Source organism: Primulina eburnea, chromosome 17 (assembly GCF_022965805.1).
Source record: "Primulina eburnea isolate SZY01 chromosome 17, ASM2296580v1, whole genome shotgun sequence".
In the NCBI taxonomy this organism is placed as follows: domain Eukaryota; kingdom Viridiplantae; phylum Streptophyta; class Magnoliopsida; order Lamiales; family Gesneriaceae; genus Primulina; species Primulina eburnea.
The window spans coordinates 4,471,465-4,493,390 of record NC_133117.1 but is presented as its reverse complement, the minus strand read 5'-3'; the positions used below and the strand labels follow the sequence as shown (position 1 = coordinate 4,493,390).

Sequence of the window (21,926 nt, the reverse complement as noted above, 5' to 3'; positions counted from 1 at the left end):
GCACAAGCGCAAGGAGATGAATGTTGAAGAGCTCATTGTTCGACTTCGCATCGAAGAAGAAAACAGGAGTTCGGAAAGACGATTGTTCTCTCCTATTGTTGCTAAGGGAAATGTTGTCGAGTATGGTCAAAGCTCGAAAAAGAGAACTTTTTCCTCCTCCAACAAAAGGTTGAACATTGGACCAAAAGGAGGCATTTCAAAGAAGAAGTTCTCAAGAAAATGCTATAACTGTGATGGCATGGGTCACAAGGCATATGAATGCAAGAAGTCAAAGAGAAACTGAGAGGTGAATGTGGTTGTTAACTTATCTCAAGAGGTTTCTAACATGAATCTTTGTGTTGTAATATCTGAAGTTAATCTGGTGGGTTCAAACCCAAGGGAGTGGTGAATCGACACTGGTGCCACTCGACATGTTTGCCTGGACAAGGATATGTTTGCTACTCTTGAGGAATATGTGAATGGGGAAAAGCTATTCATGGGAAATTCCGCTACTTCTGAGATCAAGGGTCAAGGAAAAGTTGTTCTAAAGATGACATCTGAAAAAGAACTGACTTTGAACAATGTGTTGTATGTACCTGACATCGGCAAGAACTTGGTGTCCGGGTCGCTTCTTAACGAGCATGGTTTCCGCGTTGTCTTTGAGTAAGATAAGGCTGTTTTGTCGAAAATTGGAATGTTTGTTGGCAAAGATTATGTTTGTAATGAGTTATTCGAACTCAATGTAATGTCTATTAAGCTCGTGATGAATAAAGTTAATACTTTTGCTTACTTTCTTGAGTCTTCTTGTTTGTGGCATGGTAGACTTGGACACGTTAATTATGATATAATTCATAGACTAATTAACATGAAAAGTATTCTTACATTCCAAATTGATAAACTACACAAATGTGATACTTGTGTTGGCAAAACTAACGAGATCATCTTTTCGAACAATTGAATGAAATAGTGAACCAATTGATCTAATTCACAGTGATATATGTGATTTAAAAGATGTACAAACTGGTGGTGAAAATAAATACTTCATTACTTTTGTTGACGATAACACGAAATATTGTTATGTGTATCTTCTTAAAATTAAGGATGAAGCTATTGACAAATTTATCCAATATAAGAGTAAAGTTGTAAACCAACTTAGCAAGAAAATTAAGGTGCTAAGAAGTGATCGTGGGTGGAGGTGAATATGAATTACCATTTGCTGAGTTTTGTGCTCAACACGGTATCAAACATGAAAGAACTACACCTTATTCTCCTTTGCAAAATGGTATTGCAGAGAGAAAGAATCGCACCTTGAATGAAATGATGAATGCGCTGTTATTAAGTTCTGATTTATCACAGAACATGTGTGGGGAAGCTGTTCTAACAGCGAACTACCTTTTAAATAAGGTTCCCCGAAAGAAGCAAGATAAAATTCCATAAGAGTTATATAAGGTAGAAGACCTTCCTACCGATAATTGCGAGTGTGGGGGTGTCTTGCGAAGGTTGCAGTACCCACTCCGAAGAAATTAAAGATAGGACCAAAAACTGTTGATTGCATTTTCATTGGATATGCTCAAAACAATAGCGCGTATCATTTTCTTGTACATGAATCTCAAATAGCTTATATTCACAAGAATATGATAATGGAATCAAGAAATGATTCGTTCTTTGAACACATGTTAACATACAAATCTAAGGAAAAACCAAGTTCATCTAAAAGATTATATTAGAAAATTGATAAATAACAAGAGCTTGATCAAGATATTGAACCTAGACGTAGCAAGAGAGTTAGGACTGAGGAATCATTTGGTCTGGATTTCATCACTTTCATGATGAAAAGTGAACCTCAAAACTTCAAGGAAGCAATGAGTTCATCTGAGGGATCTCTATGGAAAGAGGCTATCAATTCAGAAATGGAATCCATTTTACAAAATCATATGTGAGAATTATTAAATCTTCCTCCAGGAAGCAAACCACTAGGCTGTAAATGGGATTTCAAAAGGAAAATGAAATTAGATGTAACCATAGATAAGTATAAAGCCAGATTGATAATCAAAGGTTACCATCAACGTGAAGGGTTTGATTACTTTGACACATATTCTCCTATATCGAGAATAACCTCCATTCGTGTGATACTCGCGATTGTCGTCTTGCGAAATCTTGAAGTACACCAAATGGACGTAACTTTTCTAAATGGAGATTTAGAAGAGGAAATTTACATGGAACAACCTGAAAGATTTTCTATGACTGGGCAAGAAAACAAGGTTTGTAAACTGGTGAAGTCTCGATATGGCTTAAAACAAGCACCAAAGCAATGACAAGAAAAATTTGACAAAGCCATGATAGAAAGTGGATTTAAATTCAGTGAATGTGACAAATATGAATACATAAAAACCACTGAAAATGGAAATGTCATTTATATCTTTACGTAGATGACATACTTATCATTGATAGTAATTGATAAGATGATCAAATCTACCAAGAAGTTATTGAACTCAAGATTTGACATGAAAGATTTGAGCTTAGTCGATGTAATCTTTGGAATTAAAATTAATAGAACATCAAAAGGGCTAGTTCTAAGTCAGTCAGATTATGTTGACAAAATACTTGAGAAATTAAATAGGGATGACTCTGCATTGGCTAGAACCTCGATGGATACCAGTCAACATCTATCAAAGAATCGAGGTGAGAGTATGTCTCAATTAGAATAATCTTGAGACATTGGAAGTCTAATATACTTAATGAGTTGTATAAGACCAGACATAGCTTATGCAGTAAAAAAATTGAGTAGATTCACGAGTAATCCAGGAGTTAAACACTGGAAAGGAATTATCATATTACTAAGATACTTAAGGTTCACTCGTGATCATGGGATGCACTATACTAGATATCCTGCTTTTATTGAAGAATACAGTGATGCAAATTGGATATCTGATATGAAACACTCAAAATCTACAAGTGGATTTGTATTCACTTTAGGATGTGCAACAATTGTGTGGAAATCTTCTAAACAAATTGTAATAGCCATATCCACGATGGAATCTGAGTTTATAGCTCTTGACATGTGTGCTTAAGAGCTGAATGGATGTGTCACTTCTTAGAAGATGTTCCAGGAGGGGAAAAACCATTGCCGACTATATGCATACATTGTGATAGCCAATCTGCAATTGGAAGGACGCAAAATAAAATATATAATGGTAAGTCTATGCATATACTTCGTAGACACAATACAATTAGACAACTACTCTCAACTGAAGTTATCTCTGTTGACTATGTAAAGTCAAAGGATAATATAGCGGATCCGCTAACCAAAAGATTAAACAGAGAGTTAGTTACGAAATAATCAAGAGGAATGGGGCTCAAGCATATAGAATAAATTGGTGCGAAGGAAAACCCAACCTACGCTGACTAGAGATCCTAAGAACTGGGTTTAATGGGACAACCTAATCGCATTAATTTGGTATATCACTGTGGGGGTTATCCCTAGTCCATTCTTTATGAAACAATGAATGTTGAGGATAAGCCTACGACTTTTAATGATTTTGATGAGAAGAATATAGAATCACATATGTGAGAGAGAAACGGGGCCGCTTCGAATGAATTGTAAGGCTCAATTCTAGACCCTCTCGCAGAACCAGGCGTATGTTCATGGCCAAAACGAACACAATCATGAGAACTGAATAGTACCAGGGAGTCTTGTGTGAAGTATATCTTAATTTACATAAACGGCAGAACAGTTCAAGGACATCATGTCTACTGGTCAGCTAGTGAAGCAAATATATATCATGAGGGAAGGTTCAAAGAATAACACCTACCTATCCTATGCAGGATTCAAATATAGAAATTTGTCACCAAGATCTGTATCAATTTTCATTCATGTGGGGGATTGTTGAAAATTTTAATCAAATTTAGAGGTTGAATAAAAATTATCTCATGAATATGGGAGTGTCTTTTGGCTATACACATTATTGAGTTAATTGAATATTTTTTGCTCTTCATATTCTTGAGTTAATGGAAGATTAATTGAGTTAATTAATCTTGCATGACTCTTGGTATGCATTTTAGGTCTTATAAATAATGTGTTCATTTCCTCATTTCAAACATATGAAAATTTTATCTCTTTCAAGCACTCTTGCATTTTATATCATTATATTTTCATTTGGCCTCCGTTAAATCTCGGTGATAAAGTAAAGATACGTTTTCAGTTCGCCGTAGTAGTGTCTCGTGCTAAGTCACTGCTAGTTGTTCTGTTGTATCCTGGGAAACAGACGTCCGCTGAAACCTCAAAGCACATACCGGAGAGGGCGAATCTGTTTTAAGGAAATTGTATACACTACAGGCCTCGGTTTGGTTTTGCTTTCTTTTACACAATAGTCATACTGTAAACATCACACTTGTTTCGGTTATTGCTTTATCTCTACAAGTTCGTTTCTACGCTACTGTTGTTAGCATTTATTCTAACAACAGTTTTTTGGAGTCCAGAGTTAAATTCGACTTAATTATAATAATGAGAATCATACTTTTTTTGTTGTTGTAATTTTATACTCCATCTATCACAAATATAAATTAGACATTATCTTTTTCACATGTCTCAAATATATAATTCAATCTCCATACTTAGTATTAATTTTCTCTATTTTTTTTTTATAAATATACATGTTAGGTTAAGTGTGCATGTGTGAGAGTAGTATTGAGATGAGTGAACTCTTGAGAAATTATCGTGCGTTAATTAGCTGATGTTGAGTCACTTGATTTGGTTGGCTAAGTGAGCCATAAAATAGTGACACTTGATATTAATTTGTAATATTGTCTCTGCTAGGGACATGAACGGAGATAGGAAAATGCAAAAAATTAATAGCTTGACACATTAGCACCCAAATACGTACACTCTGAGCTGCAACAGGTATAATGATATAAAGTTGTGTCTTGACTAACAACCAGAGCTTTTGACCTAATGATAAGCGTTTGATCTTAAAATTATCTCAATCCTTAAATATATTAAACATTTTCAACAATTTTTTTATCATATTAAAACAATCACTAAACACGAGTAAAATAAAAACTTTATTTGTAAAAATTGATGTGTCAATACATTTTCTTAATATATGTGAAAACTGTCATAAATCCAAATATATGAAACGGATAAACTAAATACCTTACATAATATTGAAAACTATATATATTGCATTACATGATATAGACTATGATAGCGTCTGATAATATCTGTGGAAATCGAGCCGAACAAAAACGATTGGATGGGGATAATCTATCCGTTTTCTTTTCTGTATTATTTTATATTTATAATAATTATTTTTTGCCCCTATTTTATTATATTTCTCTTGTAAAATAATAAGTGTCAGAGCTAGAAAATCAATTATAGGGGTGAAAAATGGTTTTTTTTAAAAAATTATAAATAATTATCAGAAATTATATATCTATATATATATATATATATATTATTATTTTAATTATCATAGTTCTATTATTAACATAAAAATTAGAGCAGCCATCTCGAAAAGATCGACTCAACAATGTATACTTTGGATATTCATTATGAGTGAGTCTCATGTGAGACCGTCTCACGGATTATAATCTGTGAGACGGGTCAACCCTACCCATATTCACAATAAAAAGTAATACTCTTAGCATAAAAAGTGATACTTTTTCATGGGTGACCCAAATAAGAGATCCGTCTCACAAATAATACCCGTGAGACCGTCTCATACAAGTTTTTGCCATTCATTATATTCAAACATAAGTGTCATACAAATTTCAGATAAGATGCAGCAAGCCGTAGTTCTCATATACAAATACACTTTCTTGAATTTCCATTATCTGTACTGCTCTCCGGAGAATGGCTCCTTAACTGCACAAATTTCATCCTCCATGTCCATCAAACCGGCTCGTAAAACTTGATCTAGCTCGAAGTAACACGTAAAATTCTGTATTCAACTATTAATCATTTATCCAGTAGGTATTGAGAAAATACACCAACTGATGTTTTCTGCATACTTTTTTTACACCGTTCTTCTAACTAGAGAAACTTTACTGGTGTCGCCTCCCCATTCTTCGAAAACTACCAACAGATTCCCGCTCGACTTCAGCCAAGAACGTGGTATATGATACCTGTTATTTAAACTTAATCAGAAATATATGCAGCATGTTGATTTCTATAGCGTTTTCCGATCAAAATCAGTATAATGTCTCACCATCTTTGAGACGGCTGTCCACAACCACTTTGGCATTTCTTCTCTGTGAATGTGCCTGCATAATTACAGCCACCACAGTTGCCTTTTGCAATGTATCCAGGCCAGTGCCTTCCTAGGCTTACACCGTTTACCCATATCTCGCCTTTTCCCATTCCTAACATGTCTAAAGCCAAAGGGTCGTTCCCTTCTGGTGCGTTAAACGTGGTCTAGAAAGAACAAACCAAAAACATCAGTACATGTAAAGAAATTATGTTTTATCGCTTCTTGGAGTGATCAAATGTTTGCTTACCTTGTACCATGTCAGAGGTTGCTTTTGAACCAAGAGGGATTCCTCGTTCCATTCGACAGAAGAACTTCCACTAATGGTATCGAGGCTGAGTGACTCGCCTTTTAGACCGACCTATTTAAGTAGAATCAACAAACATTACTCCAAGAATCATGCCTAGAATATTTACTACTTAAAGCTTCTGTTTTCCATGATATTGAGTGAAAAGAAAAAGAAATGAACTTAAAAATGGAGAAGTAGCAAGAACAGAACGAACCTTGTACGACCATCTCTGCTTTGTTAAATCTCTTGTCCCTTCGTTTAAACCGTTTAGAATGACCGGACCAAGAACTCCAGTATTCCACGTTTCGTAATGAACACCAACATTCTGAGACGATTAAAAAATAACTGATGTGAAATTTTAATCATGGATTCGAGTATCATTTATGCAAAATAAGAATGGAATAGGAAAACTAACCGGCAGACCAACCGCGACACTAAGTAAAGAGATTTTGTTGATCCCAACTTTTAAATTCACATTCCTGCTGAACGTTAGTTTAGGTTGATCCAGGCTCCCGTACACAGTTCCTATCACCGAACAAGAAATTTTACACAAATTTGTTGGACGCACAAGTAAGAAAATGCATATAGTACCTGATAATTGGCCGTTGATAAAAACGTGCAAGGCGTGGCCTGCTGACATGACCGTGAGAAGAGGCAACCGTCCATTCTTTAAGAAGGCTTCATCAGAAGCTATGTTAACTCTGTATTTATCACCAAGTTTTGCACAAAAACGTAAGAAAAGGAAAAATAGTTATAAATGGTACTATTTCCATAAAAACTTCGAACCAAAGATGCTAGTTATGTATATTGTAGATATACTTACTGAGCCAGGTACCACAGATAATCAGATGAATCTCTAGTGACATTTACTTGCTCCCACAAACCTTCCATAGCGAGAGTGTCACTGTTATCAGCAGAAGGCGTCTCTTCATTGTAAGACTGCCAAGATAGTCCACCATTCACAGGTATCATCTTTGCATCTGAACCTTTGGAGCTTATCTGCAACCACACAATACAATCATTTTCTTTCGAAGAAACGACTGAGTTTTGGAACTACAAAACCAATCAATTGTTGTCACACAAAAAAAGTATAGCTAATGATAACCGTGTTACTTAAATCTTTAAATTGTACAGCTATTTAAATGTTACATTCCATTCATTGTACAACACTGTCTAAGAGAAATAATGTCGATTTCTAGTCGATTGAATTAGAAACGAGGCAAAAGCACAACAAAACACAAGGGCGAAGGAAAATCTCATTACTCTTGCAGTGTTGTAAACAGCAGTTTTGCAGTCCGGAAGAATGCTGATAGACCAAGGTGGCAAATCATATTGGGTATTTCCAAAAGTTAGTTTTGCAGAATATGTAGGGTCGTAGTTGGAAAGAAACGCAGAACAATCCCCGGATTTTGTTCTAAAGACATGAACCTAAAAATGTACCAAGGAGCAACATTAGTATACGGATATAATTTGCCGAATATAGTTTAGTTTCAGCCTCCACTATATATGCGCAGCTGAATCTAAAATAGTGTTCAATTTTACCTCTTGATTTTTACCAGGCCATGACACAGTTGGATATGATGAAACTAAAGCCGGCTCACATTGCTTAATTGCTTTATGTAAATCCCTCAAGTGCCCATATTTTGGCTCGTTGACAAGTCCTAATACATACGGGATAATTTCAAATTATATAGTATCTGTAACCTATGATATTTAAGAGTGACAATAAAATGTGATATATTAGCATAAGATTAGGCATTTTTTGGGTTACCATATTCATCGATTGGAGCATCATAATCATAGCTGGTGGTAACAAAAAGGCCAGCTGCAGTTCGACCAAAGTTCGTCCCTCCATGATACTAAATCATAGAGATAAGATATAAATATGTAAGAAACATAATTCTTACACATTCAAGACTCAAAAAGCTTGTCTTCGCAAAGGACTGGAGGTTAAACTCACCATGTAATAATTGAAGTATGAACCATTGTTTTGGACAAACCTGGCTATCGAAAAAGCCAAGTCCTCAACTGGTCTGTGAGGAACCGCGCCACCATATTGTGCATACCTACAGAAAAATACATTGAAAAATATATATTTCATCAAAATAAGAAAATTTAGGATCAGAGTTTCTCACCAGCCTGTCCAGACTTCAGTCCACATTTTTGGTTTGTAAGGCCTGTTAGGACGGAAGCCTTCGCAATAGAAACCATTGCATGTATCTATCTGCAATACAACAAATTATCATTTTTCTTAACACGAAGTATAACAGCCCAACTATCTATTCCTATCAAAACTTCAAGAAATTGACTGATATTTTTAGGCATGTCTGAGCATATGAAAGGTTCAAAGCCAATAAACATAAAGACACGCGGGTCCCACATAACCGAATTGTGTCATGATCATGGATGTTATTATCAAGAACCAACATCAACTCATAACAGTAGAACAAATGTCCATCAAAAATGGAGAAAAGACGTGAAAGGCTCTCTTACAATGGGATCGGGGGCGGTTTCTTGTTTGCACATTATCCATGGAACACCTGTATTGAGTCCCACGGCCATTTTTGCAGCCCATGCTGTATAAGCTTTACCAGGAGCACCAATCTCCCACTCCACTGGTCCATACTCGTTTTCAATCTATAACATTTCAATATTAAAAAAAAAAATTAATGAAAAGAAATTAAAACACCACGACAAAAATCGAAAGCATCGACAAGCTAAGAGCATGATTGTTTCTACCTGCGACATAATTATTGGTCCTCCCTGAGGCTCAAACAAACTTTCCGACTTCATTAAGCTGACAATTTTTGTAACAAATCCTTGCATTGCCACCTTTATCATATTCAACCAATTAGTAAAACAATAACTGGTTATTTAAACGAATGATAAAAATTATCTTCATCTAAATTATTAAACCTTGAAAGGCTGATTATCCGTTCTGAAACGGATTCCTGGCACATATTTTAGCCAAACAGGAAATCCCCTGCATCAAAACAGGGGATGTAAATAGAGCATATAAAATAAAAAAATAACTCCCCCATCTTATACAAGTTCAACAAATTCAATATCCATTTGCATTGTAATATCCTAGAACCATGTTCAGTTCAAACCGTGAACCGAAACTGGAACCATCTCCTGAAAATCGAGACCAAGCGTCGCACTTTCATCTATAAAGCTTAAGCTCCAGTATGCATCGACAACTAAACTCATATAACAAAAACTTGCTGATAATTTTTTTTTATCTGTACAAATTAACTAAATCCTATTTTTATATTTTACCAAGAAAATGAAAGGATCTGTAGGAATATTTTGTAATATATATATATTTTAAAATATTTCATCTTAATTAGTTTACTAGTTTGATGATATCATACATACACTATTATTTGTCGATAGCTAAAATCTTAACTACGTATATGTAACATGATCAAACCGAAAACGAAACCGAAACCGAAACCGGATGTCTATATCATTTTGGTGAAAGAACATCAAAGCCCGTCGTGGACGGGCCCGACCTACGGGCTATGAGGCAAACCCTTTACTAGGAAGTGATCAAGAATCATATTTTTATCTAAATAATCCCAACATGGAATCATTATTTTCCAAAAAAAATCCAAACATAATTTAATACTAAAATTCTCATGATACCCAAAATTCCATTCTGCACAAACATAAGGTCCAATGCGAAGGTGAACGTATAGGCCGGCCTGCTGCACCAGTTTGATGAACTTGACAAGATCAAACCTCCCCTCGAAATTATACTGGACAAAACACAAAACAACAGATTGATTTACTCCAAGGAAACACTCATTTCTTCATGTAAATATGCTTAAAAAATAGAAGAAATACACAAAAATCAAAAGCATTTTTGGCCTTACATTTCCAGGAGATGGCTCATGCCCATTCCAAAACACGTAAGTCTGTATAACATCTAAACCTCCATCTTTGGCCTTCTGAATAAGATCAGGCCACATCTGTACAAAACAAACCAGCTCAAAATCAACAGCTAAAGACATTAAAGCTACAATTTTAGATGTTATTCAATAAGTTTTGCAATTTTTTTCGAATTTTTCGGTTGAGTTGGGCAATGCGGGTCACTTGGAAATTGGAATCCACCCAAATCAAGAAACTCATATATATAATTACACACACACACATATATTAGAAATGGTACCTCCGCAGTGCTTCTTGGGTAATGAATAGAACCAGAAACGAGAATTCTTCTCTTCCCATTAATAATAAAGGATTTATCATCATAAGAAACAGTGGCTGTTACTGAAGAACAAGCCAAAGAAAGCAAGAAAATATACACATAAATCTTGACTCTCGACATTATCCACATAGAACCCATTTCTCTCATTCAATCACAAAGCATAGTAAAAAAAATGGCCTTCTATTTCGTGTTTTTTTAAATCACCTTTTTGGTTCAAAATTTTCCCTCTTCAAACAGAAGAAACGAAGGAAAATATTAAAACGAAAACTTGCGTATCGTCCACCTCTGCTTTTTTGCTTCTTTCGAGAGTAATGATGCAGTTGTGACAACAACAATAATTTTAAAAAGAAGAGTTTTTTTTTTTTTTTCGAAATCTAAAAAGAAGAGTTATTTGCATGAGAAAATGGGAAACATACAACTGCTTTTATAATCATATAAAGCATTAAAAAAAATCAACTGTTTCTGGGAAGGAGGGTCTGCTGAGCGTTTCTGACAAGGAATTTAGTCTCATCCATAGAGTAATAGGTATATTTTCACTTTCTTCTTCGTGACATAAAAGTTTCGGTGGCATAATGAAAGAAGAGTGAATCTTTTATAAAATTTGAGTTGAATTCTATATCATTTGTAAAGCAGAATGTGTTTAATCTCACCATTGTTATTAGAAATATTCCATTTTCATGGGCGATAGAAATTCTACTAAGAGAACTATAATACATAACACTCAAGCTATATTTAAAATAAATTTATAATAGCTTACGATGGACTTCTAGAGCAACTTGAGTTAATCATTTTCGTAAAGCGAATATGAATACTTATAGTTCTTATAAGGGCCCATTCTGCAGTCACGCAGTCGCAGGCCCGGGCTCGGGGCGTGACAGAATGGTATCAGAGCCGGTCACGGGCATAGAACACCGAGAAATAAGTGTTATACGGGGCAAAGTGTTTCGTGTATGTGAGCCACCTCTTGAACTTGTGGGTCAAAGTTCTATATGACAGGAGCCACCTCTTGAACCTGTAGGAGCCACCTCTAAATTCTCAGCACTGGTGGATCGAGAAGTCAGGGCGTGACGAGGACGTCGCGTTATGAAGAAGGGGTGATTGTGATACCCTTGTCCCATATCTTAATGGCTTAAAATGGACTTCTAATGGCTTACCATTGTTCATGAGTTTATAATGGCTTATAATGGACTTCTATAGCAACTTGGGTTAATCATTTTCGTAAAGCGATGTCGAATACGAACTAGTTGTTATAAGGGCGTATTGTGCAGACACGCAACCGCCGACCCGAGCTCGAGATGTGACACAAGCTGTAGTACTATTTATAAGATTTGAGATACCTGACTATCATTTGTTATAATTTTAGTAAAACGCCAAACATTTGATACTCCAACTTTTAAATCTTACATAATTTTATTATTTGAGTTATTTTACTCTCCAATTTAACTATTTTTTTCTTAATATAATATGTATAAATTCTATAGTTTTACTTTTAAACTTCATCATTTACTACTTTTATTTTGGTATTCAAATAAAATACTACTTCTTCATATCCATTTGATATATTACAATCCATTTGATATATTACAACAATGAAATATTATTTTTCTTCATTCCTTTTTAGCATACACATTTCATTTCTCTAACTTGAACTATTTTTAGTTCCCCTTTTTTCAATTTTTTGAAATAAAAAAATATTTCTACATAAATAACTAAAAGAAAGGCATTTAGTATGTTATATTACATTTATTTTTCTTTTATTGAGAATTCGAATCTTTCTTGCCATCTTGCTTAACTTAAGAATCATTGGATTATTACAACGCATGCCTAACAACGTTCGGTCATACACTTTTGTTGTTTGGATTGGATTTTCTAAATTTAAAATTGTAATATAATAAATAACCCCCATTGACATAAACACAGAAATTTAGACAAAAAAACAAAAGTCCCCCAATTTCTAATTAGAGGTAAGTGGCAAATGGTCAACCAATACAATGAATCGAAAAACAAATTTGATTTAATTTCTTGATGTTCAATATTTTAATAATCGAACTATTATAATTCAACGATTATCCTCTCATCAACCAGAAAACCAGTTTTTAAAGAAATTGTATAGTATTTCATATTTGTGACTATAAAATCCAACTCGATTTGATTTTTAATCAATTTAAACTTAACACACCACAAAAATATTGTAGGACCGAGTGCTTACCGTTTTACCAAAAGCTATAGCTAGTGGTAATGGTGCAACTCAAATCTTTTTTTTAAACCGCACAGCAGCACAAGCATCATGGTTCGATCGCTCTGCCAAGCAAGGACAATTATTGCACCCAACAATCTCCCTCCCAATAATTGCACTCCTTGCAATCAATGGGAACGAACCCATGACCTTTGCTCTGATACCAATTGTAGGACCGAGTGCTTACCGCTTTACCAAAATCTATAGCTAGTGGTAATGGTGCAACTCAAATCTTTTTTTTTTAAACCGCACAGCAGCACAAGTACCATGGTTCGATCGCTCTGCCAAACAAGGACAATTATTGCACCCAACAAATATAGAGTCAAAATGATAATATTTTTTTAAAAAAAATATTATCTTATCCTTATTTAATGAGTATTTTAAATACAAAATATTAATTCTGTTGTTTACCTGGATAATTATTAATTCATAGAGTGGGGATGGTGTAACTAAAGAAAATTTGATTTAAAATTGACAAACAAACTAATAATAAATATGATACTTTGGAAAAAGTGATCATAATGCTTTAATTAGCTGTGGATATGAAATTTAATTGCTGATATTATGGTTTACCTAATTATTCGTTCTATGTTTGTGTCTAAACTCAAAAGAATTCAAGACATATTTAATATATTTACACAATACAATATAAATAAATTTATTTTTAATTCATAAATATACAAATTTATCGTTCCAATATATTTTAAATTTTGAAAAAACACAAATAAATTCTCCAAATGTGAACTCGATTTTTTGGGATATTAGAATTAATAATTAAAATTCTTGTTTAAAAGATTAATTTCTGTTGGCGATCTCATCACTGACTATGATAGGAGAGTTATCGACACAAGACGTTTGAAATATTGTACAGTTTAAAATATTGGAGTTGCATTGTTACCATCAACTATAAATTTCGGCAAAGTGCAAAACGCTCGTTCCTACAATTTCTTGAATTTTTTCTTTTCAAGAATCATATTTTTAATTAAATCATCAGCTCTCGAGAATTTCGATAATGAATTTTCTCGATTTAATGAATTTTCCAAGATGTTCATATATATATATATATATATATATATATATATCCCAAACATTAAAGTTCATTATTAATAACCATTATTTTTAATACAAAATTTGTCGTCGTGCCATCTTATTAGAATTTTTTTCTGCACTAAATTTTATTATTCAGATTATATTTAAATTTTAATAAAAAATTACACTTTTAGGATTAAAATATTTTTATGAACGGATGAATATTTATTTGGCAGGAGGAATCGAGCTAATAAACAAATTAATTAATTAGTTTCTATATTTGAGCTAATTATCAATTATTAATTACAATTTGGGTGAGTGGGCATTTCAAATTGTCATTTTCAGCTATCTAATTTTACTCCTCCAAGGCATTCTTTCAAACAGAAGCAAACACATAATTCAATAATTGATTTGCTTTAATTGTTTATGCATGCGAATGTCTTTCCATGGACCATGCCATCATTTTTAAACCACAATTTTAAATTTATTGCAAATTAAAATTTTAATATTCTCGTTTATGAGTCATAATGTTTTCGAGTTTGTCGCATAGAGTTTGCTTAAAATAATTTATCGGGTTAACATAATTTATGAGTTATTGTGTTAAAGCTCGAAAATTTAACCAATATACATTCGAATTGGAGAGCATGTGTGTGTTCCTATCACCAATATTTAAATTAATATTTTTCATTGTCTCTTGCTTTCTAAATTAATAATTAATTTGACAAAAATATTGTCATATGTGATGGATAGTTGATATTATACAAATGAGTGGGTCTTATGTAAGACCGTCTCACGGATCATAATCTGTGAGACGGGTTAACCCTATCTATAATTCAAAATAAAAAGTAATACTCTTAGCATAAAAAGTGATACTATTTCATGAGTGACCCAAATAAGAGATCCGTCTCACAAATACGACCCGTAAGACCGTCTCATACAAGTTTTTGCCTATACAAATTGTTAGTAATTTTATATTTTGGTCGTCAATTCTATCCTATATTATATATATAAATTAATATGTTTTTATAAATTATATGAATGTTTCGAAATAAATTTTATTTTTTATATTATTTTTAAGAGTAGGTTTCTTGTTAGACGATCTTACGAATCTTTATCTGATAGACGATCAATTCTACCAATATTTACAATAAAAAATAATACTCTTAGCATAAAAAATAATATTTTTCATGGATGACTCAAATACGATATATGTCTCACAAAATACGATCCGTGAGACCGTTTTACACAAGTTTTTACTTATTTTAATTATAGTTCCTTCCCAACACGAAATTATTGCTCCATTAATGGATATATAATGCAAATTACTTTGTTTTCAAACAAAAGTAAATAGTGATAAAAAGTCGTACCTAATCTGTTTAGTTTCAACTTTCAACACATCTTGTTTACGGCTATTTAATGCTCTCATGCAACATCATTATGACATATTTAAAAGAAAATATCTCATAATCATATCATATAATACCGATACGTGTAATAATGTTGATAATAGTGTATTTAATCGAATATTTTTCGTTTTATCAAAATTCATAAATAGTAATAATAGTACAAGAGTATGTGTCTTGTAAGACGGTCTCACGAATCTTTATCTGTGTGACGGGTCAACCATATGGATATTAACAATAAAAAGTAATACTCTTAGCATAAAAAGTGATAATTTTTCATGGATGACCCAAATAAAAGATATGTCTCACAAAATACGACCCATGAGACCGTCTCACACAAGTTTTTGTCATAATACAATTTAAATATATTTTATATAAAGCAATAAGTACTCGGATGATATAATTGGTATCAAAGCCAATTCATTTGTTTGATTTCCAAATTCCAGGAGAGTCATTGGTTTATTTATCACATAGAGATTTTCCATGAGCCATAATTGTTTTTGTTGAAATCTATTGTTTGAACTGTTTTTCGATTTTAAACCTTTGAGTTATATAATTTACATTATATATAATTTTTGATAAAATAACGAATGTAGGATCGCGTTATAAAAAATTAATTAAATAACAGTACAACTTCAATAATTCAAAAATATGTCTTTTGTGAGATGAACTCACTGATATATATATATAGATTGACTCGATTCATATTTGCGATGAAAAATAACATTTTTAACATAAAATAATATTTTTCACGAGATAGGTCGGTTTGAAGATCCATATCACAAAATTGACTTGTAAAACCGTCTCATAAGAGTTTATGTGATCATTCAAACAGTTCAACAACCCAAGTGCAACAATTCAATCATATTAGAGACAATTACTGCATCTCAACATATATGATTTGATTCGATGAAATCCAAATCTATAAATTCGAACAAAGACTGCATAAACTATTTTCTCTATTAAAAAACATCATTAAAAATTATATTTTTGTAAAATTTTTTTTAAATATAAACTCTTTATACATACTTTAATTTTGATATCAGTTTCGAATTCGATTCGAAATTTACAAACAAAATAAGACAAGTCCTATTAGATAATGTTAGTTGTAGGAAATAATGAAGATGCATGCACCTAATTACAATCTAATTAGGATTATACTTGCAAGTCAATTGGTTTGCTTGAGATTTATATTGGTTCAATTATTAAACAAGTATATCTTGAATAGAGAAATACTAGGGATATCATAATAATAATGCTGCCCCTTTTGATTATTATTATTTTTATAAAAAAATAAAAATGTTCGCAAAAATTATGTATTTTTATATGTTTTTGGACCACATGTGACGTCCATTTTCAAACATTTTGGCTAAGGTCAAATTATTTATATTTAAAATAGAAAAATAATATTTTTGATATGAAAATAATATTTTTTAATAGATGAATCGAATAGAATATCTGTCTCAGAAAATTGACCCGTGAGACCGTTAATGAATTTTTGTATTAGGAACAAGTGAAAACTTGTGCGAGTTTTTCAAACTTTTATTGTTTAATATTGACTAGACAATTGAAAATTTATAGAAATAAATGAAAAGTAATTTATTTGTTATTTTAAGGTGAATTTGCTAATTGTTTAATAACCTTTGCAATTATTGGATACAAATTTTTCTTTCAATTATGTAAAGAGTAAAAACATATTAATTGGGAAGTATGGTTTTTCAACTAATTTTGGTTGTAGTTGGTCACCACTTTACCCCTCATCATTGTCAAACAAAAACTATCGTGGGATTGTTTCACGAGTCAATTTTGTGTGACATATTTCAAATCCGATCTAACAAAATGAAAATTATCATTTTTTTTATGTCAAAAATATTACTTTTCACTGGTAGATATGATTCCGGTCGATCGATCTCATAAATATAAACGTGTAAGACAATCTCACAAGAGACTTGTTCTCGTCGTCAAGGATAATAAGCAGGTACACCTAAATGTGTTGTTACATAATGCAAACCGGCCCAGGCTCTTTGTTGGGCTGGATCAATAAAAATGTGATATTCGGGCCAGTTTTTAAAATTGTTTTCCAAAACCCATTGGGCTCAATTCTCAATGCATTGAAATGATAATCTCGAGAATTCCATAAATGGACAATTACCGACGCCTCTTGCCTTTTTGTTCCTACTTTCAAATTTATATCTTCGGTCCAAAATCAGGGGAACAAATACTATGCTGAACCACTGAACTCTTTGTCGATTTATTGAAAAATATAATTGATTACAACGATATAACTTAAATATTTTAAAAATATACAAAACTCAAATATCATATTGGCAAAAACTTATATGAGACGGTCTCACGGGTCGTATTTGTGAGACAAATCTCTTATTTGAGTCATCAATGAAAAATTATTATTTTTTATGCTAAGAGTATTATTTTTTATTGTGAATATGGATAGAGTTGACCCGTCTCACAGATTAAGATCCGTGAGACGGTCTCACATTAGACTCACTCTATCATATTTCGATTTCTTTACTCACCATGAACATTCATTTCACCCGATATATATCAACAGAAAAAAAAAGACATCGATTTTCCGTAGCCGATTTTCCGTAGCGTTATCTAGATATTTTACCATTCTCGAATAATCGAGACACCATTATTAAAATTGTTGACGACAACTCGTGTAATATGGATATTTAGTCATTCGATGGTACGTTTTGTTCCAATCTCCGAAAGACACTGGTTCGGGAAGTTTTTAGAGATCTCTCCATGAAAAAGAGGCAACAAAGATATTTTTGTCGTTAATAAATAATAACTATTTATGGTGAAATTTTTTTTTTTTTTTTAAAATTCCAAAACTATCATCTTTCACCCGTCTAACTCTGATATATAAATATTTAATTCTGTATAATATGCTTGAATTTTCATATTTTATGATTGTCAAAGAAAACATTTTACTAAATCTCGTGTCATATTTAATTTTGCAAAATATTGTAAATAAATCAATTCTGGGACATTTGTTAAGTTTGGAGAAGTTAACAAGTTAATCTTTAACTAGCTTGATGAAGTATTGTATAGAACTTCAACAATTTTTTAAGATGTCACAGTGTTTGGCAAAACTGAATGGTTTATTCTAAAATACTTATTTTACCTATAAGATTTTGTTAATTATCCTAGTAACAGTTGCATAAGTAGAAAAAAGTTTATTGAAGTTGAATTTAATAAACACTTATCTCCGATCAATAATTTCACAAAATAGACTAAATGAGCTAGCTATATTGTTAATTGACAAAGAAATAATCCAAAAATAGATTATACAAATTTGATATATATTTTTCATCTAAAATAGCTAGACAGTTATTATTTATGTAATTAATTTAAATATTTATTGACTTTTTTTATGTAACCTGTTGTTTCTTGTGTATTTATCATTTGCTAGCTGAATTTTAGCATTATTTATAGCAACAAGAGAATTCATTTTTAAATTTTCGCTTCAGGTACATTGAACATAGGTATGACTCTGTATGTATGTGTGTGTGTATATATATAAAAGGTGGTGGACCATATAATATATATATTGATTATTACTACTCATTTACTTTATTTTTGTGTAGAGAATCGTTACAAAAAGGAATTGAAGGAATTTTGGTTTTCTGCGTTTGAGGACAAAGGGGAAAAATTAAATATAAGATTGATGTAATTGACAAGACGAAGACTGTTAAAAGTTTTTTTTATCTTTTCATGAATTTCTTCTCAGCTAACAAATTCAATTATGCAAAAAATAAATAGAACAAAACAAATTCTATGACTAAAACAATTTTTTATGCCTCACGTCTCCGAAAGTTACATTATTATCAATCTCTACGATATGACATTTATTTCTTCTCAACAATTCCAATCCAAAGAATTAAACCGACTATCAACTTATAAAAATGAAACACATGATATCTGTTTGAGCAGGTCTCTTGTGAGACGGTTTCACGAATATTTATCTGTGAGACGGGTCAACACTACCGATATCCACGATAAAAAATAATACTCTTAGCATAAAAAATAGTAATTTTTCATGGATGAACCAAATAAGAGATCCGTCTTACAAAATAAGATCCATGAGACCGTCTCATACAAGTTTTTGCCTATTCGTTTATAGTCAATATACCAAAAATTATTGTCGGTAATAATGAGAAATTCAACTTTTTTTTAATCTCTCCCTCGACATAAAAAAAAAATTTACGGGGTCGGAGGTGATTTACCTGTCACGGGCCACCAATGCGCTTTGGCAATACTAAGGTGACCTGAATACAACGCAGCGCAGTATCATTCAGAAATCAGCAATTTCCATTCCAAATACTAATAGCAATTTCCATTGTATTAAAGAAGAAATGATTTGTGTATGGAACAAGCTAAAATGGTGTATAAATTTTTTATTTTTGAATTGGCCAACATTTGATTTTAGTGTAATAAATTGAATTTATATATATATATATATATATATATATATATAAATTCAATATATATATATATATATATCCGATTTCAAAGAAATGTTGATCATATAAAATCAATATATTAATAATATCTGATGTCATGTATACAAAGATGCCCAAAATCTATATCTTGCGATTGTTACATTAAAAAATATCCAAGATATCGTCTCAAACTTGAGATATTATAATGTCTAATATCGAAATATCTAAATTTTTTTTAAATGATTTGTAACTATTTTCAGATGTCGCATGGCGCAAATGAAGCGGTTTTTTCACGAAACAAATTGAATATATTTAAAATCAAATCAAGGTTGATTGAGGGTCCTTTTGGACAAATATTCTAAAAATATTTTTATGAAAAACTACAAATATGTGTTTGGATAAGATTTTTGTAAACGCTTTAAAAAATACTTTTTAAACAATGTCCTCCAAATATAGTTTTTAAAGAACAACTGACAGATGTTTTTTGATATTTTTAGGAAAAAACACTATTTTTAAATGAGAATTAAAATATTTTAATAGAATAATTATTCAAACATATTCTAGTATGGTCATAATATAGGCAGCAACTTACACTGGGCTCAAGAAAATATTAGAGTAGATGTCCTGCAAACCAATTGTTGGCTAGGGATTTTATTGATTCAGTTGTAATAAACAATATTTATTTTAATATAATTCATTATATCATGGTTTATTGTTTCTTTATCTGTATATCCATGTGGCAAATATAGATAAAGACCTTGATTATACTTTAATACAAATGAATCGTAATTCGATGTTGAAACTTATTTGTAAACACTGTATAATCTAAATTCATTCCTAGTCGATTCAACCACCTAAAACATGGATAAAGGTCGCTTGAGTTTGAGACTAGCATCTGTGATGTTGTGTACTGCGTTTCTTGGTAAGGGCATAGAGATGTCCAAACATGCAGATGGTTATTTATATGATGATTATACCAAACTACCCTCCCTCGAACTTTCTAAGTAGGTATCATTGAGAGGATAAGTCCGTGGTTATGATTGTACACCATTAGTCCTTACCACCCGGGACAACACTGAGGCTCTATATGCTAGGGCTGTAGTTTGACTCGTTTACCGGCTCCATGACAGTCATCAGGTGGCGAGGTTGGATATAGTTGCGACACATATAGGAGCCAGTGCACTGTAGTCGAGGTTCACCGTTGACCTACATGTGTGGATATCCTATGTGATCTGATGTAATTAATAATGCATGAAATCTCTGGCCAGAGTATGAGATGTACGTTGGAGAAGGAGTTATCCAATAGTACATGCGATGCCACTATTATAGTTATCACATAGTTATCGAATTAATATGCAACCCTCGATGAACCAATGGTTGCAGATTCGATCGGGATATATGAGATGAAGGGACCGTACTGTACGTTAATCATAATCGACTGGTTCTTGCAGGCACTATCAGTGATACCTAGGGTATCATGGGGCGATGCTACTAGACGCTCTTACCATGATCCGATGGATGCAATCAGAAATGAGTTCTGACATTCTTGATCAAGGTGTTGATGAAAAGAATGAGGCTAATTAGGGTAAGCCCGAATAAAGGATCAAGTCCTGAATCACAAGGAGTTGTGAACCCACAGCTAGCTGTATCCCTGAACCATTGAAGGTCACACAAGCACTGAATCATTTGTTCCCGTTGAGAGAATAAATTCAAGGAATTAAATTTATATCATGATATAGTAAATTCAAGGAGTTGAATTTATGATAATTAAATTTTGAGAAAATAAATTCAAGGAGTTGAATTTATGAGATAGTAAATTCAAGACGTTGAATTTATGAAATTTGGAGAGAATAAATTCAAGGAGTTGCATTTATAAAATTTGAGGATTTAATTTATTAAATTCAAAAGTTGAGTTTATTAAATATTAAATTTTGGAGGTGATAAATTCAAGGAGTTGAATTTATAATTTAAATATTAAATTCAAATGTTGAATTTATAAGGGATTTAAATTAAATGTAATCGGTATATGTATAATGGGCTTGTAGAACTACAAGACCAAGATACAT

At 32.2% G+C, this 21,926-nt stretch overlaps 1 protein-coding gene across 2 annotated transcripts; it reads right to left on the bottom strand.

Moving 5' to 3' along the window:
* Positions 1 to 5,648: 5,648 nt before the first annotated feature.
* Positions 5,649 to 11,191, bottom strand: LOC140818069 (beta-galactosidase-like). Of its 2 annotated transcripts, XM_073177896.1 has the most exons (18): positions 10,688 to 11,183; positions 10,392 to 10,487; positions 10,162 to 10,274; positions 9,430 to 9,496; positions 9,253 to 9,345; positions 9,007 to 9,150; positions 8,649 to 8,737; positions 8,474 to 8,579; positions 8,285 to 8,372; positions 8,056 to 8,174; positions 7,777 to 7,941; positions 7,337 to 7,512; positions 7,105 to 7,214; positions 6,929 to 7,038; positions 6,728 to 6,838; positions 6,475 to 6,585; positions 6,186 to 6,391; positions 5,649 to 6,102 (listed from the first exon to the last, which is right to left on the bottom strand). In XM_073177896.1, exons 1-18 carry the CDS (start codon positions 10,871 to 10,873, stop codon positions 5,994 to 5,996), a joined length of 2,199 nt encoding a protein of 732 aa, XP_073033997.1. In that variant the 5' UTR covers positions 10,874 to 11,183; the 3' UTR covers positions 5,649 to 5,993. The 2 variants fall into 2 exon arrangements, with proteins under 2 accessions (XP_073033997.1, XP_073033996.1); XM_073177895.1 differs by having other exon boundaries at positions 6,929 to 7,214; positions 10,688 to 11,191.
* Positions 11,192 to 21,926: the final 10,735 nt, after the last annotated feature.